We start from the raw sequence: 22,022 nt of genomic DNA on the forward strand, positions 1-22,022 counted from the left end.
TATATATAACGTTTATATTTGTTCAGGCTTTTCCTTGAATTTCTCGAACTCCTGTGTTGTTCTCAGTATTATCTTGATCTTTAAAGTATGTACTTTTTTTTTTTTTTTTGGAGTATTGTTTTGATTGCCTAAGCGCTTTGTGACCCTGGTCTCGAAAAGCGCTATATAAATAAATATTACTTACTTACTTACTTACTTACATATAACAACAACAACTTAATACTAACAATAAAATAAAGAAATACACAATAATACTAATAATAAACTATGAGAATATATTTGTTGTTGTATATTTATTTAAAGATACATCTTCAAACGTGTCTTATCGATCACTCTGCTGACAGAACGCCTGGAGGATGCGCAGTGGACATGCGCGGAGATGCAGCGAACATGGCGGCGGCCTGCGTCTGACAGAAAGTGAGGAATCTCATCCAAAATAGCTCGTTCTCACGGTTTGTAGCACTTCTGTCTCTCTCTCGTCCTGCACTGCAGCTCACGTGTCGTTTCTCTTCACTAAACATCGTGTTTGTGAACATTGTATCCACGCCGACGAACACAATCGCGTGTTTACAGTTTCTTCTCGTACAGTAGCTTCATCCAACTCTCTCTCTCTCTCTCTCTCTCTCTCTCTCTCTCTGTTCTCTCCTTTTTTCTCGTCCTCCGTCATCATCCCTCTGTCCTCTCAGCACATTTGAACACGTTAAGAGCCTTCGAAGTTCATTTGTTTCCAGTGTTTGATGAACAACTGTCCCGCCCACTTTAACGTGACCCCATGCGTCACTCACACCTTTCCATATATATTTGCCTTATATTCTTATTTTTATCACATTATTTACAGCAGCCTGTGTGACACACCTGCTGTTTTAGATTTAAACTTCGCAAAGATTCTACTCGTTTTTATTTTGATGCCAGAAACTTTCAGAGTGTGAAATAATTGGTTACTAAGCTTAACTCAGACGTTTTTGTCATAATAAATATGTTTTCAGTATTTTATTTATTTATTGATGTTAGTACTTTTTTTCCCCAATCATTTGTTTTTCTGTGCAAATTTAATTCAAATTAAAAACTTTTATTGCCACTGTTTTAAACACAACATTGTTGTGGGGTCAGTGCAGAATTAAATTGAAATAAGATAACACAATATAAGCAGTAGAAAAAACAGAACCAAGAGCTAAGGCAGCCATTTTGTAATGGAACACATTTTTAAAAAATAATGCATATTTACTGAGCTTTTTTTTTACCCTTAAAATAAATCAAATGTATTTTTACGCATTTTTGTTTTATCGGAAGGTTTTATTTATTTTAACAAAGTGACATTTTCCCCACAAAAATGAATTAATACTAAAGAAAACCCAAACTAATCAAGGAACATTTTCACAGACGATAAAAGCTGGAGTAATTCACGAATATTGATAACTTTGTAATGGTTAATGAAATTATAATTATTCTTTTTTTGGTTTAAACTAGGTTGAGGTTCATAATCGGTTTTATACTATCAAGATACATAAAGACTCAACTCCGTATTTTAAATATCTATGTAGTATCACAGCATTCTATTTACTATCATCAGGAAACTCAAAGTATAAGTAAATAAGTAAGTAATTTTTATTTGTAGAGCGCTTTTCCAGACCAGGGTCACAAAGCGCTTAAACAATCAAAACAATGTTCAATAAAGTATATATTTTAAAGGACAAGATAAAATGATATAACTGGCATAAACAAATGTTTTATTGGGATCAATGTATTTATTTATAATGCTAGCTACCAACTGTTGTGCACTCCATAAATTAATAATGTTTATTATCCCCTGTTTGTTAAAAATGTAAGATTTCTCCGAGGTCTTCCCTCTAAGCTTGTACATATAACTAATCCCAGATCACCGCCCTCCTTTTGTGGAGAGGAAGGTTGTAAACATTAAGTGCTTCCTGTTCGGCCGGGCAGTTTTGTGTGAGACGGACTGGTCAGTCCAAACACTGAGCCGGTCTGTATGGCAGGCAGCAGAACTGGAATCCTTTTCATGTGAGCCAGCAGACCCTAGACTTCCACACGTCTTAATGGCTTTTTATGGCTGATTGGAATCTTTATTGCTCCGTCTGACTCAATGGGATTCGCTGCGAAGACAGAAGGTCTTCAGCAGGAGGACGGCGCTCAATAAAGTACAGATGCTGCGTTGAGGAACACACACTCTTGGGCTCTGAGGAGATAAACATCAGAAAACTTGTTTTTTTGGACTGAATTGCTCGTCATATTGGAATTCCTTGGATGACATGGACATCTTTTTTTTTTTAACCTGGACCTGGAATGTTTAAAACTGGTAACTGGATTTTACTCGCATAACTCAAGCAAGGACGGTGACAGGATGAATTAAACCTTCATTTTAGAGATAAACATTGGTTGCATCCCAAATATTCATTGACAATTATTCATTATTATTTTTATTAACAACTATAAATCCAGGGATCAAAGTGATTAAGAATTGAACTGTGATATTCACACCAAAAATAAACATATTTACAGTAATTAATATACTTTATATTGAACTCCTTTAGCCCGTAATCTTTATTTCGAATCACCAAACAACACTTTTTCAATATATTGTTGAAATAATGTGTGAATAGATCATTTTCTATATCAATTTTCTTCTTAACTTAATGAGTTTACTCTCCTCCAGTGTCTGTCTAGGTAATATTCTGTGGCGCCGCTCGCTGCTCCTCTCCGGTCATTATGGGCAGAACGGCATATAAAGGTAAACCTCTATTTACATCAACTATTGTCATTCATTGAATTATAATTCTATAAAGTAGTTACAGTGTGTGTTAGATTTCAGTTTTTTCAAGTGTTGATCAGGTTGTTGTTCTTATTTGATTTATATCCAAAAGAGGAGAAGGAGAAGCAGAACGACATCGCCGCAGGTTCTGCCCTCGACAAATCAATTGGTCTGTGGATATTTATTTATTTTAATCAAACCTGTTTATTTGAGCTGATACTCATTATAAAACTGAGAGTATGTCATTGGTTATTGATTTTCAGTTGTGCATCATATTATCATAACATTATGGTGTATACATCCAGAGACTAAAATCATTTAAAATGTATTTCTCATGTGTATTTTCAGTTTAAAATCACAATTAAATGAGATTTTAAAATGTTTATATTTAAAAAACAACAACTTTCCACTATTTCCCCAATAATTTAGATACATTCTAGATGAATGATTTAACCCTTGTATTAGGGTCAAGGTGACCCGCTGGCCTGAAAACAAATGTGTTGTTGTCTCTGGGTCAAGATGAACAACCTCCACTAGTGCATATGCATTTTAGCATATGCAACACAAGGATTAAAAAAAACATATTTAATTAAAATAGTTTGATTTATATAGAATTTAAACTTGTTTCCATTTAAAAATTCATCTTGACATGAATACTACCCAGCACCACATCAAGTCATGTTGTATTAATTAAAACATGTTGTTTTTATATTTTATTTAAAAATATGTACACATTTTCTCCTTTTTTCTGTGAGAGTTTGATGTCAGTGTTTTCTCAAGAGACGTGAATGTTATTTCTTAAGTCACATATATCATAAATAGAGAAGTTGTTAGTAAGTATTTATTTTGCTGTTTTTCATTATTGTATTTATTCTTTTCGTCAATTACAGTTTAAAATAATTCTCTTTTTTATTTACAGAACTGTTCAGCTGGGAAGAGTATCTACAAAAAACATCTTCAACTGCAGCCTCGCCATCAAGTTTTAGACAGGTCTGATGTAAAAAAAATGTTTTAATTTTGTTCAAACACATATTTTAGCATTGTTTAAAATGACAGAAATCTTTTCTCATTCATCATCATCTTTTAATGTCAACATTTATAATCAGAGGCTGTCTCAGCCAGTCAGCCTCCCCTAGTTTATCAAGTTTCTTTCCGACTGGTTCTTATTGGTTGTCTTCTTCGAATACATTTTCCTGGTGTCACATGCTCCAAAAATATTTATCCAACTAGTTTGTGATTCATCCCTTGTAGACAAAGTGTGTACCTTACTTATTATTGTTATAAACACTCAGTGAAGGGTGATATTTAAAGTGCAACTGACATGAAAACCCAACTCTCCTGACTCTCTCTCTAACATGTTTACATTATGACGTAATAATGGCTTCACTCCAGCCGTCTGTAATCACACCCACTTTGTTTATACAACGAGTCCCTTGGAGGTGGAGACTTCCGGGATCGATGACACTGTGTGACAAACTGTGATGTTTAATCTCCAGAAAAACAAAGTGTGTAAGTGGGCGGGGCTTAAGTACATTTTCTAATGTAAATATTTGAATGAAAATAGAGTTTTGTACAAACAGACACATACTGATGATACAACACACTTCAATCAACAAATTAATTGATCTTTAACAAGCTCAATTATGGTTTTATTTAAAAAATGTAAAAAGGGAGTTGAGTTAACAAAGAGAGGGAGACGTTGTGTCAAACCCCACAACCATGAATTATTGTTCTGTTCTTAGTTGTTTACACTTAAAATTTATAAATCTGACCATTTTCTTGAATCTAGCAATTGATGTCTTCTCACCTGCTGGACTCTGTCCCCTTTCCCGTTTTGCAGTCTAGAATTCCGCCCTCCAATGACTTCAAGGCGGGAATGAAATTAGAGGCGCGGGACCCTCGCAACCCCAACTCAGTGTGCATCGCCACGGTGATGGGCATGATGGGAACTCGCCTCCGGCTGCGCCTGGACGGCAGCGACAACACCAACGACTTCTGGCGGCTCGTGGACTCGTCGGAAATCCAACCCATAGGCAGCTGCGAGAGAAAAGGAGACATGCTGCAGCCGCCGCTCGGTGAGTCTCTTTGAACTGCTTTTACGTTTTTTTTCTCCTGGAGCTGACATTTGACTCCAAAAGTGGTGACAGGTGATAACAGTTGGTGACAGTTTGTGTCAGAGAATGAAATGAGAGCTGACAGATAATAATGTCACGCTGGTCATCAAAAGATCAGCCGTCTCCTCTGAATAATTGTGAAGGAATACATTTGGGAACGGGATTATGAAGTGCTAATCTAGCCTGTCTCAGGCGTATCAAACTAAATCCAACACACACTGTAATCATACTAAAACACATAACATAACATAACATATTTACCTCATGCCTGTTTCCCAGATAGTTAAATCACACATTTCAATTTACAATAACCACACCCACTCTGCTGTGATTGGTTAAGCATTAAGGTTTGTCACCGCTGGTCATGTATTTCAAAAGTCTCCACCTCCAAGGGACTTGTTGTATAAACAGAGCAGGCATAATTACAGCTGGCTGGAGGAGGAGTGGAAACATTATTGCGTCATAATGGTAACCTCTTGTTCGCCGAGATTTCAGGCGGTAACTTTATGTTGGCGGGTTGCAACAGTGACATGACTTTAAAGATGCATAACCTTCAGTGGCTTTTAGCTACAAAAGGCTGCAATAAATAAAAAAATATTATTATTATTATTATTATTATTCAATTACATTGGGATGAAGATTTGAATCGTGAAAGAATTGCAGAAACACAGAACTATAATTTCTATAAGACACTACTTTTTCACACCTTCATGATGGAAAACGCACAGTGAAATGGATATGATACAGTTTTTAAAGTTACTAATGTGTTGATTTAAGTGTGTCTTAAATAGATGTTGGACTCATCAGTATGTGTTTGTACAAAACTGACTTTTCGTTGAAATATTACTCGTGTATAAAGAAACAAGCAGGCTTTCTTTGCTACTGGAGGAGTAAAGTCCATTATTACATCATAATGGACGTCTCTCTCGTAACCTCTCATTCGCCGAGAATTCAGACCGGGAGAACTTTATATAGGAATAACTTCAAAACATGGTCATGATTATTTAAATCATGTGGAAGGAAATGGAGATGCTGCACTTCTTAATTTCTATTCATTTCTTTTTCATAGTTTTCCTCCTATTCATCTTTCCTTTGATCATGCATGAGTGTCATATTCCTGTGTAACAGCTTCATCTGTCGTAATATCTCACATTGTAACATAACAGCACCACTGGCTTATAGACAGGTGCAGCTTATATATATAAACAAAATGTTTTTTCTTCTCAAATGTAGTTGGTGCAGCTTATATTCAGGAAGTCCAGAAAGATTATTTATTATGTCACTTTTTGTCAAATATAACCAGGATTATTTTTGTAAACGTTCAACATTCCTAATCTCCTGAACACAACTTGGTGGATTTTTTTTTAAGAATAAGCGAGTAAAGAAGTCAAAATGTACTCAAATATGTTGGACTCTGCTGCTGAATTATTATTCTGTTTAAGGACATAGCTGCTTTATTGTTAGTTGTTTAAATATTTGTCCATTTGGGACGAGAACTTGGCGCAAATCCAGGTTTAGTTGTAAAGAATGAGTCTCTCCCCTGAGATAGAAAAGGTTTTGAGATCAGTTAAGTGAACAAATAGTCCAAGTAAGAAGAAGAAAACAAACTTCAATATCTGTTTTGTTCTCTGTGTTGCTTTCAGGTTTCAGGATGAACGCCTCCTCTTGGCCCATGTTCCTCCTACGGACATTGAGTGGAGCCGAGATGGCACCCAGCTCTGCTTTTAAGAAGGTACAGTCAGATGTGAAGAATCTGTGTTATTATTTTTGGATTTGTTCACACCACTTTGCGAGATGAAAAGATCCTCCGGAGTCTCCTTCTCTCAGTCGCTGAGTAGAATTTAGGGACTAGATGTTTCACTTGGAGCAGAATTATGTTGACAACAACTGTTGCAGGGCACTTAAAGCCGGGTGGTTTATGTAATACGCTTTTATGTAATCTCATAGTCGTCTTGTCAGGCGTCTGCTGCGGCTGGATTTGTACCATGCATACGATTGATTGCTGGCTGCAGTAATTAATATGGACGCAGGGTGGAGCCAAAGTTACATTTCTTTTTCCAGACTACATCAAGGACGAAGTCTCCATTACTTCAGAATGAAAATCAGAATCAGAAACCTTTGGACTAGCGTTGTAAACACAAAATAGGAGTTATTGTAGCGTCAGTACAGAAAAAAAATAATTAAATTTAATAACACACAGAAAACGCAATAGAAAAACAGATCCAAGCACCAACTTAGTAAGTAAGTAAGTAAGTAAGTAAGTAATTTTTAATTATATAGCGCTTTTTCAGACCAGGGTCACAAAGCGCTTAAACAATCAAAACAATATTCAATAAATATATACTTTAAAGGTCAAGATAAAACTGATAACACAACAGGAGTTTCAGAAAATCAAGGAAAAGCCTGAACAAATAAAAATGTCTTGAGATGTTTCTTGAAGGAGTCAGACTCCATCAAGCACAAAGAGAGAGGAAGATCGTTCCAAAGCTTAGGAGCAACAGCCTGAAAAGATTTCTATCCTCTGGTCCTGAGCCGTGTTCAGGAACCATCAGTAGATTCTGATCCACAGACCTCAGAGCCCGAGCTGGGGTGTAAGGCTGGATCAGATCAGTTATGTAAGGAGGAGCCTGACCATGAATAGATCTCAAAGTAAGAACCAGAATTTTAAAGTTGATCCTGAAAGAAACTGGAAGCCAGTGAAGAGTTTTAAGGATCGGGGAAATGTGAGTTCTTCTACTAGAGCGGGTCAGAATTCTCGCTGCAGAGTTCTGAATCAACTGCAGGCGAGACAGATCCTTCTTGTTAAGACATGAAAACAAACTGTTACAATAGTCCAGACGAGAAGAAACAACGGATGGATTACAAGCTCCAGATCATGTTCCGACAACATTTTCCTAAGTTTAGAGATTTTTCTCAGTTGAAGGAAACTGTTTCTGGTCAACTGACAACGTAATGTGTTAATTACATTTAAATCACACAAAGCTGCAAAAGTTAACTTCTGTTGAACAAGATATGTTTTATTCATATTAATTTTAATAATATTTATTCAATTAATCTGCAAAGAATGTCCCGGACCTGTTTTTATAAAAAATGCTAGTTAAAATGTGATCACAAATAAGTATGGTATTCATCTGTTTATATTCACATTTTGTTCAGGAACCAGCGAGTCCTGTCAAAAACTTCTTCCAGCCCGGAATGAAGCTGGAGGCTGTGGACAGAAAAAACCCCTACCTTATCTGTCCTGCCACGGTGGGAGAGGTCAGAGGTCAGGAGATCTTCATAATGTTCGATGGCTGGCGAGGCGCCTTTGACTATTGGTGCCCGTTTGACTCCAGAGATATCTTTCCAGTGGGATGGTGCGCTCTGACCAAGCACAGTTTACAGCCTCCTGGGAACTTTTGTAAGTACAGATTTAAAATATTCTTTATCCCAAATGCTGCAGCACATAAACTGATAATATATGCTACTAGACTATATTTTGACTATACGTTGTGTCATGTTTGGGTCAAAATTAGTTTTCCTGTACTTGATTATTGTTTTCTATTGGTGTTTTAGTGAAATAACTTACAGATTCAAGATTTTTGTAAAGAAAGAGTGAAAACTTGAGTGTTTTGGTTGTTAATATTATGCTACCTCAGGATGGTACTCTTTTTTTTTATTTTATTTTTTTTATTATTATTATTTTTTTTAGAATCCCTTATTAGTCCCACGAGGGGAAATTCAACCATTCACACATACTGATGTGAGTAGGCATGCACACTTGTGCCAAGTTCACCATCAGGAGCAATCAGGGTGAAGTGTCTTGCTCAGGGACACAACGACACAAGCTTGTCTGGAGCTGGGATTGAACCTGCAACCTTTTGGACTGCAGGCAACCACTCTACCATCTGAGCTACGTTGCCCACGGGTGGGCAATTAAAATTCTTCAAGGGCCACATTCAATTCTGTGAATGTTGTTAGGGCCCGTAGAGCAAAAAGAAAGATGAGAAAATCCCTAAAAAAAAGGACATTCGTCATTAGGCCGTGACATTTATTAAGATAAATAAGCTGCAATTTTATTCTTGTATATACTGTATATGTTGTTTGTTATGTATGTTGTATGTTTTTTCAAAACATTTTTTCAACTTACTTTAAAAAAATATTTTGAGGGATTAATATATACTCAAAGAATTACACACAAAAGGAGAGAAAAGTGTTATGTGAAAATGTAAATGAATAATAAATACAAAATACCCTTTTTAAATGCATTAGAACCATTTTCATACTTTGTCATTACGACGGCCACATAAATACAGTCAAAAGGCCGCACTTTGCCCAGGTCTGTCTTAGGAGGTGGGGAGATACAGATCAGATCCAGGAGAAATAGTTTTCAATGCTTTTTTGTGTCATTTTCGCTTTGACAAGCTATTTTTCTTGTGAGTGTTTGTTTACTATGGAACTATTTTTTTCTTCCCACATTCCAACTCATTTTAATTTTGTTTTTATTGATCTAATTCTTAATTGTAAGTGACGTCTCTACCATAAGTAACTAGTAGTAACTAGTGTTATTGATATATATTGCCAGCAGAACATAATTCTTTGTTGTGTTTGCTACACCGGAAATATATATATATATGCATAATGTCATTTATTGATATCCCTGCCTCTTGTTTCCAGTAAAACAAGAATACAAATGTTTACATCACTACAGAATGTGTGATATGTGTCCCCAAAAATGCTATCTCAGCAGAATGCATTGGTTCAATTAAGTATTTTCACTAAAATAATACAGATTTAGTATTCTGTTTAATGTACCATAATTGGCAGCACATTCCCATCCAATTCCCAAGGGATCTCCCATATATGAGGATTTTGAGCTGCTCATTGTATTTTTAATTTACAGTCTAGAATAAAGAGGTTGGTTGTTTTACCTGCACTTACTCTGTATCACACATTTACTCTCTTTATTTTGTTTCAAGGATGCTCCTTAGTAATTTGCTTCGCCATTATTAAGTATTTTGCTTTTGCTGGTGGTTGTTTTTTAACGGAAAAACGTTGTGAATGGATTTGGAGCCATCTGAATAGAGCGTGAGATAGAGTGTTCTGTGAAGCTACTGAAGCCTGTTGTCCTATTCAGCTGGTTGCTAACAACAATATTACAAATGCTTCAAAAAAAAGGTAAAGCACTGATAAAATATAAGTAGGAAAATAATATTGTGCTCAGAATAAATAATGGGGTTGAATGAGCTACTTGGTGTGGAGGGCTTCACTCTCAAGAGCATTTCAAGTAACAATTTTTATTCTGGAAAAGAGGGTTTTGTTCCATGACTTGATTTTTAGTTATTTTGTATATTAAGCGAAAAGCAGTGATGACAAGAAAATGACCCAAAACCGAACAAAGCTGCAGCAGGTTTTTCAAAAACCAGTCCAACTCGATCTGTCGACATTAGAAAGGGCGGGACCAAAATCTCAACCGAAAAAAAAAAAAAACTAAAAAATGTATTCATATAGTCAACCTTAGGCTAAAATATTCAGTGAATCCCAGACTTCCTCTGGCTGCTCTTTGTTCCACCACTGACCGTATGTGTGACCCGATATCTCACCCTGCCCACTCTTTCCTGAGGATCTTTCAACTGGAGAATGTCCGCCTGGTTTAGGGTTTCACTCTGAGAGGGGGTCATGGGAGTGTGTGTGTGTGATGAGCAATGGTTTGCCGATGTGCCTGCAGGCTCTACGGGTTTCCTCTGTTCACCCACGTCAACCTTTTTTACCCCTCAGCCATGCCCTGACCCTCATGGTCCCGCCTCTCTTCAAGACCCTCCACTCCTGCTTGCACTCAAGTTTACTCATAGCAGGTCACCCAGATAAACTTCAGTATAAGGATAACGTAAAGCTTTTAACCTCCCCGTCCCCCTGATTCCACTCGCCAGACCCGCCCGTCCCCCTCAATTTCCTCCCGCCCTCCCCTGCTTGTATGCTAATCTTAACACCCCCCTTTTTTCTCCCCCTCCTTCTGCTTCTCATTCATTGGGAGGGAAGCTTCAGCCATCGGTAGTAGTCGTTCTGGGGGGGGGGCTTTGTTGTGGGCTTCTGTCGGGGGAGACGCAAGAGAGACATTCACAGAGAAAAGAAAAATAGAACAATAAGTGCGGATGATGAGGACACTTTAGTCTGCAGGAAGACAACCAGGAAGTAACAAAGGGACTGGTTAAATGTACGGACCTTTATTTGACTGCTGCTGAACCGGGACTGACTTTCTGGTGTGGATTTACTGGTGAGTCGGACGTGAACCGAGCGGCGTCTTTGAAAAGTTTTCATTGTGTACCTACTGCTGAAGCTTGTTTAAGCTCTTCACGCTGCAACATTTCTTTTATTTTTCAAAGTTTCAACCTAATTCTGGTCTTAGTTAAAAGGTTCTTTCTTTGAACATTAGATTTTTTTTAATTTTTTTTATATTTTTAAACATTTAATTAATAATGTTGATCTATTCCATTAACATGATTAGAGCGGATGGTCGACATCTCTTTTGAGAGTTTGTTGGAAAAAGAAATGTGTTGAACAGTAGTGTATAAAGAAGCATGGAGCTCCATGTGTTTTCAATCATGTGTCTTTCCTGCCATCTGTCTCTGGACAAGCAGCACTCTCAAATGCTTACATTTTTTGTCCTCTGTTGTGTTTAATTTAAAAGCTTCCAGGTGAGCCAGAAGTGTTTTCTTTGTGGCAGGTCATGTAACAGACGGCGTGCATGAATACACTTGACTGACTCGCAGTGGCTTCACTCCAGCCCCTTCACTTTGTTCTCGTCCATGTTGATTCTTTTCACGACGTCCCGTGGCTGTTAAATAGATATTTAGTTTTCATAAGATTTTGAGTTGTGTGTGTGTGTGTTTGTGAGGGGGTTGTAATTAAATGAGAGGTAACTTCATGTCGCCCCTCCTCCCACCACAGACAGCAGACACACTTTTCAGGAAACCTTTTCTCTCTCTCACACACACACACACACACACACACACACACACACACACACACACACACACACACACACACGTTTCCCCACGGCGGCTCACTCGGGTCATTGGGTTGACTCAGTATAGTCATGGATGTATGTCTTGATTCCTTTTTAAGACATTTACTTAATCACTGCATTATTTGGTTGGAATAAAATAACTGTATTTCCCAATTTATGTTTATTCTTTGTTGAATTTCATTTTAATTTCTTAAAAAAATGGCATGGTTGCCATGATGGCTACATTATAAATACAAATACATATTAATTTAAATAATCCTCTACCATTTTATTTATATATTCACTTTTATTATAATTATACGGTGTCTCCACATTCATTTATTCCTGCATTTACATACTTTTATCTGATAATTCTAAATTGGGATTTTACGCAAGATAACTTTGACTTAACAAATGCAAAAATTCCTTTTACTTTTACATCTTATTATATTCAACATAACTGCATCTGAAAGTCCTTTCCCCAAAATGTTATATTGAAATACTAGCGATGGGTTGATGAGATCTCATGACACAGATTTGTAGTGAAGACACTGTATCAACATGCAGTGTCTTCATTTAAAAAAAGCCACTAGATGGCACTTTAAGTTTGGAAAAAAATATGTTTTATTGAATTAGTAGAAAAGTTGTCATGCTTATAAAATGAAGAGTGACATCTGGTGGCCTTTTAGAATTAACACACTGTATCATGACACAGTTGCTTAAGTACACAACTGCTCCATGAGGCCTCATCGACGCATCACTAGTAAATACTAATTTAAACTAGAATTTTCTTCCTGGAAAAACAAACCTGTTTACTTCTCAAGACTTACAGTTTTATGTGACTTTAGCATATAACAATATTCCATAGGAAATGATTTTTAAAATATTTAAGGTTCCCATGTTTTTATGCCAGAAGGTGATGGTTTGTAAATGAGAACACAAAATATGTTTGATAACTTGAATACATGTTTTTCTTTTCTTTCTTTCTTTATTTTACAAACTTGTTCGACCTTCTAATGCACAACCAGGTGTCCATGTGTTTTTACAAAGTCAAGAAAATCAAAGTAAGGTTCAGATCTAGCTCATCATTTCTCAATATCTACTGCTCTCCTCGTGTGCAGTAGCGTGTGAGTGTCGTCGAGGAGCTCGTCTAGCTTGGGCGTCAAAAACAAAACACTCTTTATTCTGTCCCGCGTTTGACTCATTTCTCAATTAAGCAGCTTTTACGTCGCCCCGGGCGAACCCTCAGAGAATAATGTCAACCTTCTAGACTTTGCATATCGCCTCAGTCAAGGAGGCTCTTTGAAAAGCCACGGCCCCCTGAGAGCCCCTTCAACCAAACAATTGAAAGAGAGGATTATCGTGATCATTTCTTTCCTTAAGAAAATCACACAAATTATTATGATTCGCTCCTTACACAAGCCAACGATGAGATCTGCTGTGTTTTGTATCATTCTGATACTTTTGCTCGAGGATTCTTTTATCAAGTTGTTGGTCGTTGAGTAGAGGATCCTGCAGTTTGAAGACATGTCAGTTACAGAACAATCTAAATGTTATTTGGTACAATAAGGTTGGATCCAGATGACTTTATACGGAGCCCCAGACATGACATGGTAAAGAAAATGAATTCCAAGGACTCAATTGATAGACATCACTCTGGATCAAAAACACGTTTTTTTTTACATGGTTATTTTTCGGAGATCTTATTGTGTTGCGGCTGCAGTAGCTGTCTTGCGCTCTCTGGGCTTCTTTCTTTATTACGTAAAGGCATCTATTCATTGTGATGTCCTCCACCAATTGAGCAATGCGAGCTGGTGTCAAAACAGAAGCAGATTCTAAGAGTTAAATAAAAGAGTGTTAAGTATTTTGTGGCGACAAATTAGTATTTATTTGATACAATTTAAGGATTTTGTTTTGTTTGTCCTCTTGGTTGTCTGGGCTCCATAATTATTCATCTTTGCTGATGGCAAAAGCTGTTTAAGATGAACCCTTGGGCTATCTCTGGGTCAATGTGACCCTTGCTCCTAAAACAAATGACCTCTGCCACTGCATTTGTATTTCTGGAAGCCAGGGAGGACGTTCACCTTGACCCAGAGACAACAACAAAAGGGATACCACAAACGCATTTGTGTTCAGGGCAGAGGGTTAACTTGACCCTGAGATAACACACTGAAGGAAGACAGTTTAGTCCATATTCAATCAGTTACTCATGTCAGTTTTTTAGCATGAATTGATCAGTTATATTGGACGTTACTGCAGAAGTCAATGAGTTCGATTCCACAGGAAGTGAGTCAGATCTCAGCATCATAATCGAGCCTTTTGTTAGGCGGTGTCACAATATCAGCGAAATGATTAGGGGGGTGGTGGGGGGGGGGGTAACGTGCCTCTGGGGGCTGGTGACTTTTGACTCTGATCTCAGCGTGAGGAGAGGCCGCATACAAAGCTGCTGTCAATCTCAAGGCAGGGAGACGCTTGCCGCTCTGAAACGTCAATATTGAAGCCATGTGATTTCACTGCGACTCTGTTTGAAATCACTGGTATATTTTAACAAACTGTCATCTTAGTTAACATGTCCAACCTCTTCTTCTGTCTCACCAGTCACCCTCCCTGGTGCACTCCACGTCCCCACCTCCTCCTCCTCCTCCTCCACCACCCTCGCCACTCGTCGCTCTTCGGTCAAGTCGCCCTCCTCCATGCAGACCTCGTATCGAATTCCCAACCCCTTGCCCCCTCTCCCTGTGCGAAAGGGGGTACGAGGTCGCCGCCCCAAATCCCAGACCATTGCTTTGTTGAAGGCGGCGGCCGAGGCGGCGGCGGCGGCGGCGGTAAATGGAGCGTCACAGGAGCTCTCGCCCAGACCACACAAGAAGAGAGGCCCTAAGCCCGGCAGCAAGGTGAGACGTCAGTGTATGTCTGTCACGCTGCCCTCGTCTGTACTTGTCTTTCAGCTTTTAAAAAATGTATTCACGTTTTTTTTTAACTTTAACCCTGTAGAGAAAGACGACCGTCGAGCAGTCCTCGGGGGCGTCTTCAGTTTCAGCCTCGCCCGCTGAGAACAGACTCAACTCAAGTCACGTCGTCGACAACGGCAACAGTTCAAATGTCGTCTGCACAGGTGAGCGACATAAATAAACTCAACTTTCACTTCAGACCTCTAATCATAGACCGTCCGTCTTCGTCTCGCCTCAGTCTGCGTGTACGTAAACAAGCACGGCAACTACGGCCCCCACCTCGACCGGAAGCTCGTCCAGCAGCTTCCGGACCATTTCGGACCAGCGCCGGTCAACGCCGTCCTTCAGCAGGCGTGCCAAGCCTGCGTGGACTGCACCTACCAGCCCTCCGTCATGCTGTCCTTCCTACAGAGCCAGTCTCACACCGGGGGGGAAGTCATCCGAGGTAAACGCCTTTTGATGGAGATAAAATATACAAAGAAGTAGGGGTGTAGGAAAATATCGATATAGCGATATATGGTGATGTTTTAATTCCCGATACTCTATCGATATTCAAAAGCACTGTATTGATATTTTAAAAAATAAAACAACAACTGAAGATACAACAGGATGATCATTATGGAAGTAGATCAGTGGCATCACAATATTGAATGGTTGAATTAAAACCTTTTACATGTAAAACTTTTAATGTTTTTTATTGAAACGCTGAATCAATATTCCCCGCGGTTGAAAATGAATGAATAAATAAATGAATGAATGAATTTCTATTGCTATTCTGTTTGATTCACTCTTTGTATCACCTACATGTAAGTCAGATACTCTTCAAATGTTGAATTCTGATTTCAGAATAATTTCCTACATGAGTAATATTTTGATTATTGTAATGTATTCATAACAATCAGCCAGGTAGAATTGGTTAAAGGACAGTGTTGTGAACTTGCAGTGTGTGTGTGTGTGTGTGTATGTGTGTGTGGGTGAGGGAGAAAGAGAGAGGGAGTGAGGAGGATGGATCCAGAGAAGGAGGGAGGAGGGATGAAAGAAGGGGCTTTTTGGCAGCAGCTGATGTGAGCCTTGTGTCAGTAATTACATGTGACATGTGCATCTAACCTGGTTTGGGTTGCAGGGATTGGGTGTCCCATGGGGGTACGCTCCGGGAAGGGTTAGGGTGAGATTGTGTGATTGGGGAGACGGGGGTTGGGGGGGGGGGTTTAATTTAAGGATTTGTGCAAGCTTGGCTTGGGTGGGAGGGAGAAGTGCTTATTGGGGGAATTGGGAAACATTGAAGACACCCCAAAAAAACCATCTGCTGTTGTTCTCAAGCTGTTAATGCATGTGTGAGAGCAGGTGTGTTTACACACATCACACACACACACACACTCATGGCCGGTTTGTTTCTTCCAGTGCGTTCAGAACACGGGATCCGCTACGTGAAGCTTCCGTCCGTCACCAGCGCTTCGGCCGTGCTGCGCTTCCTGGAGCACATGTGTCAACATCTAGAGAGTGTCAGTCTGTTCAGCTCCCAGCCGTTCACCCCCTTCAACAAGAACACTCGCTTCTTCGACAGGACCAAGTCAGGTGGGAAACACTTCATCACGTTACTATTCATGAGTAACAATCACAGACGGCCATGACAGCAGTGGCTCGAGTAACAAGCTAGAGTTGAAAAATGGCCAAAATACTGTGTAATGTTGTTGTCAGTCTGGGGTCAGAGATGAAAGGTTATACACTGGACTCCAAATACATTTTAGCTTTGGATCTCGTCCTAAAGCGGTTTACCTTCCTTCTTTGTTTTTTATCAGCACAAACTAAGCTGTGTAAATGTACAGTTCATTCTGACATGCTTTGTAGAGAAGAATCACTCAGAAAACATCAAATCCAAGTATTCTTAACCCCCTACAAATGCAAAAGGCTCATTTACTTATAGTGCAAATGTGCCAAACCCGGCCTGTCAAGTTATTTTATGTTGCCCGCCAGATGGTTTGCTCAAAATAGGTAAATGTTAAACTTCACTCATGTTCTACTCACCCTCATGTCGACTAAGGGGTTGGGTTTATTTTCAGAGCAAACGGTTCCTTTTTAGAGTTATAGACAAAAATGTTTGTTTATTTTAATGTAGCAACAGGAGCTCAGTGGACACGTAAAAATATTCAAATACCTCCATACTGCTCATTTGTAACATCCATCTTGTATTGAGGCCGCGACGAGAAGAATTGTTTTGGAAAAAAAACATGTAAGTCTATATTTTCTGCTCATTTGTTGAAGACGTTTGAGGATATACAAGCTATATAAACCGAAAGTACTACTGGTTAATATAGCAGGCACACAGTCTACTGTCTACACGACTCTTGCGTTATTACCCAGAGTACCTTTGAAGTACTTTTGGTTTATATCGCTAGTTTATCCTTAGACATCTACGATAAACAAGAGTATAGACTTGTTCATTTTCTTCCATAACAATTTCTAATGTCGGGGCTTCAATGTAAGATTGACGTCCAGACGAGCAGTACCGATGTACTTACATGTTTTCAAATGTCTTCCTGGAGGACGTTCGTCCGCTGGACGCCAGTTGCTACATTAAAATAGACATACATTTTTGCCTATAACTCTAAAAAGTAACAGATTACTCTGGAAATAATTCAAACCCTTAGTCGACATGAGGGTGAGTAGAATATGAGTGAAGTTCGAGTCTTTGCTGAACTGACCCTTTAATTTTATGACTTATACAGATGTCAAGGTGTTTAAGATAAGATAAGGAACAAATATTGACGTCTACAGCTACACAGGGAGCTCCGATCCGTGATATGTTGTATTTGTACACATTACTCGACATATATTTTCGGTGTTATGGAAAGAAAGAAATTGGCAGTTTCGTGTCATTATTTTGGTTAATGTTTGTCTCTCTCTTTCTGGACACAGAACCAGTTTCCCACACAGACAACAGCCATTTAAAAGAAGAGTCAACGAAAAAACATCTCCCGCAGCCACTGTCGGCTCACACACCGTCTGAATATCGGGCCGCAAAGAAGGAGCGCCCCTATTACCCCGGACAGACTCACACACCACCTCCACCTCTGCGGCGAGTCATTTCAAACCCAAGTGATTTCAGCTCACTCCGTACACACAGACAAGTGGAAGGTGAGATCGGATGCATCAGACGGATTCGTATCATTCAGCGCTCTGAGATTATGACAAATCTAATCGTCGGGCTTTTGTTCTTCACAGCTGCCAGTTCGACGACCGGCCCGGATCACACGGCACAAGAGAAGGAGGTTTCAGTCGGGGATGTTTCGTCCTGGACGGTCGAGGAAGTTATTCGTTTCGTCCAAGAAGCCGATCCACAAGCGCTCGGTCCACATGTTGAACTGTTCCGGAAACATGTAAGTATCTTGTCTTTCAGACGTACATGGAGAAATACAGATGGGTAGATCAAAAATGAATACAGGAAGGTTGTGTTTTTACTTCCATTTTTGTTCTATTTGGAGGTTAAGAAAAGGACAAGACTTGTATGACATTAGCTGCGTTTCCCAGATTCGATCGTTCTTAAGGGCGTAAGAAGGTTCTTAAGAAGGTTGTGGCCAAAATGCAGGACTAAAATACATTTCCTTCTAAGTAAAAGATCTTCCGAAGCTAAGAGCTACTTTGGGAAACGCGTCCTTCTTTTACAGCGTTCTGAAGGGCACTTCAAAGTAGATCATAGCACTTAAGATCCTCTTAACCGATCCATACAAGAGGAGGAGTGGATTAATGTAGTCCTGAAAGCCCAGAAAAACAAACAAAACTTAGTGATGGGTTAATGAGGCCTCATGAAACAGCTGTTTAGTCAAGAAGTAGTATCACCATGTAGTGTCATCTGCTTTATAATCTTTGACACAAATTCAATGAAACCTGGATTTTTTTTCTGCTATATGGCCTTTCAAAATCAATCCATGGCTACCAAAAATGATTGATTTAATCAGGGATCAATTAAAAGTGAGATGGCCATTGAAGGATCAGGTTTTATGCTGAGCAGGTCGATAATAAAATGAAGAACCACATTAAGAAAATGTACCTCAACACTCCCTTGGTTCTGGTTATCTGTTCTTTTTCACACACCACATGTCGTCAGAATGTAGTTTGACCACATGACTCCGTCTTTGCAGGAGATCGACGGCCGAGCTCTGATGCTGCTGCGTAGCGACGTCATCATGAAGTACATGGGACTGAAGCTGGGACCAGCGCTCAAGATCTGCCACTACATTGAGAAGCTGAAGCAGACCAAACAATAGAAGTACATCCTCACCAATGCAGTTCACTATATTGACACATGTAGCAACAAATAGCACACTGGTTTATGTTCGTTAAATATTGAGGTGTCTTCAGTATTTCAACCAAGATGCTGTATCTAACACACCGTTACCTTCATATGTATGATACTGTTTTCAGTACTTTCACACTCACCGTCTCTCTTTTGAACGCATTTTTTGATAATTGCTGACAATTTATTTTACATTAAAGTAGATGTCTAGCAGAGGGTGGGTTGATGGGGTTTGTTCGTTTAAATCATCTTCTTTCATGCCTTACTTGGATCGAAGACAGGTTGTGATATATTGGCCTTTTAATTTACATGCAAGTTTAAATGTTGAGTCACTGTAGCGTCTTTGTATCTCCTGGTAATGACAAGCTGTCGTCCAGGATTGAAGAGCAAACATAAACCTGCATGTTGATGCAATAATATTCTGGCTTAGTAGCGTTTCCAAATGAAAGGATCATTTCAGGGAGTGAGTGAGTTGTGACGGGGAAGCTGCGACAAACACTTTACCTGCGGTTGAGCACGTTGGAAGTTTTTTCTTATACACGTATACCTCACATAAAGGAGCGTCGACATACGTTGCATTCTCTGCCTGATTTTGGTCAATTTCCACCACAATCATTTATTCACCGCTTTCCCTCTTTTGTCAGAAGGACAACCTGTCTAAAGCCTTATGTTTTTTGTCATATTGTTTATTTGTTACAATTAAAAAAAAACTTGTACTCATGAATATTTAAAAGGTGGATTCTATTTCCAAGTTTCAACACTGTGTCATTGATGCTTGGTGTTCAGGGGGTTTTAAATCTCAATATTATTTTTTTTGTTCAATTTTTCAGCCCCGATTTTAAAGACATTTAAACTGGTGCGACGTTATTGTAATTTTATTTTTCTGAAACATGGACATGAAACAAGGAATGCAATGTAATGTTAGGCAAGTTTGAATGCTGCACAGTTGAACTGTTTTGTATGAAGTCAAACCAAAAGATTGTTTTTCTTTTGTTTTAAATGATTTTGTATTGTACTAAAAGATATCAAACAAAGATTCACGTGTGAGTTTTGTTCACTGCACTGTTGCACACTTTCACTTAAGTCTGAATTTATCGCTTTATAAAGTTCTTCCCCGTCTGAAATCTGGGCGAACGAGAGGTTACGAGAGTGGAGTCCATTATGACGTAATAATGGCTTCACTCCTCCATTCAGCTGTAATAACTCCCCGCTTTTTTATACAATGAGTCCCTTGGAGATCGAGACTTCGGGGATTGATGAGACATGGTGACAAACCGCAATGCTTGACCAATCATATCAGAGTGGGCGTGGTTATGGTAAAAGGGATTATAATCTCCAGAAAACAACCAGTGTTTTCGGTGGGCGGGGCTTAATATCATTTTCTAATGTATATATTTCAATGAAAAGAGAGTTTTATACAAACAGACATGTATTGATGAGTACAATAGAGGTCCAAGATCTATTTAAGATACTTAAATCAACACATTGTGTTAGCAGTTTTATCTTGCCCTTTAAAGTATATACTTTATTGAGTATTGTTTCGATTGTTTAAGCGCTTTGTGAGCTTGGTCTGGAAAAGCGCTATACAAATAAAAATTACTTACTTACTTACTTACATTAGTTGACCTTAAAGATAAGGAAGGACCAGCATCTAAGTTTAAGTTAAATAGTTGTTCAATATGTTGTAGATCTAAATTACAGAACTCACAGATAAAAAAAAAAGATTACATTTAGAAATATTGTAGTTATGCTTCAAATCATACACAAGTAAATGGCCAATTATTACTTTTATCTGAGGCCATTAATTTTATCACATGCATCTCTTTAAGAAGCATCAGTGACAGAAGAAATTCCAACATATATTCACAAAACATATAATTTGTGTGATAAGATAAGTGTACACTTAATAGTAAGAGTAAGTGACGCGCAGTCTGCGAGCTAAGAGATAGCTTCAAGTGATGCTAGAGCTAGCTTCAAGTGATGCCAGTTCGCTAACATGCTACGAGCTTAAAGATGATCCTGGGAAACGACAAATAAGTTGTTTCATATCTTTTGATTCATAAAACTACATTCACGCTTATAATGACTACTTTTTCCCAGGAACTCTAAAGACGACGACATTATAAACGAGGTACAGTAAACGTTTGAATAAACAAGTATATGAGAGAATATAACTTTTCGTCGTAAGCCGTGTCTACTATTTATGTATACTATGTAATCGTAATGTTTGTGTTCGGTGTTTTGACTAAAAACAAAGCCCTAAATAACATTAAGTACATTACTACCATTTTAGACTTTTAATTGAAACATTTCGTTTGGACCTTCAAGTTCTATAGTCGAGGTTGGCGTTGACTTGGAAACACTGCCGCCCAGTGTTAGGCTTGTGTCAATGCACCTGCACGAAAGAGACCCATTAATACCCTTTTCTGTGCCAATTACTTTAGTGTTTTATCAAACATTTTAACTGTTGAGAGGAACGCTGTTTTTCCTCGATTTTTTTTAGAAACAAAACATTCAATATTTTACTTTTACACAAGAGAACACCACTAAACAATGTTTTTTAATGGAACATACGCCTATATTTTTTTCAATATTGTATTAGATATGTCTCAAACTATATACATTTTCTGATTTTACACGAGAAAGAAAGAAACATTTTTCTTAGTTTCATAAATAAATGTGGTTACAAATTTAGGTTAAACCATAGTTTAGATTAAGTTCTCGGGAGGGTTTGAATGGATTGATTCAAAGGGTTGAATTAGTTCTTGCATCTCCTGGGACGGCACCCCAGCCAGGTCCTCCTCTGGCTCCTCTGGGACTGTAGACCTCTGTTGACTCTCTGTATCTGACATGCTCTTCTTGATGTTCTCAGATCTTACACCTTTAGCTCTAAATAGACGCATGAAGTCTT

General features: G+C 38.6%; 1 protein-coding gene across 1 annotated transcript; it reads left to right on the forward strand.

Annotated features, from left to right (window-relative positions):
* The first annotated feature begins 372 nt into the window (after positions 1-372).
* Positions 373-20,127, forward strand: scml2 (Scm polycomb group protein like 2). Its single transcript, XM_087793856.1, has 14 exons — positions 373-452; positions 2,672-2,746; positions 2,880-2,936; positions 3,687-3,757; positions 4,608-4,842; positions 6,525-6,613; positions 8,038-8,281; positions 14,465-14,760; positions 14,861-14,981; positions 15,056-15,262; positions 16,219-16,392; positions 17,734-17,952; positions 18,040-18,194; positions 18,957-20,127. The coding sequence occupies exons 2-14, from the start codon at positions 2,725-2,727 to the stop codon at positions 19,080-19,082; spliced, it is 2,016 nt and encodes a 671-aa protein (XP_087649982.1). The 5' UTR covers positions 373-452; positions 2,672-2,724; the 3' UTR covers positions 19,083-20,127.
* The last annotated feature ends 1,895 nt before the right edge of the window (positions 20,128-22,022 follow it).

The sequence above is a fragment of the Callionymus lyra genome, chromosome 6 (genome assembly GCF_982586985.1).
Source record: "Callionymus lyra chromosome 6, fCalLyr1.hap1.1, whole genome shotgun sequence".
In the NCBI taxonomy this organism is placed as follows: Eukaryota; Metazoa; Chordata; class Actinopteri; order Syngnathiformes; family Callionymidae; genus Callionymus; species Callionymus lyra.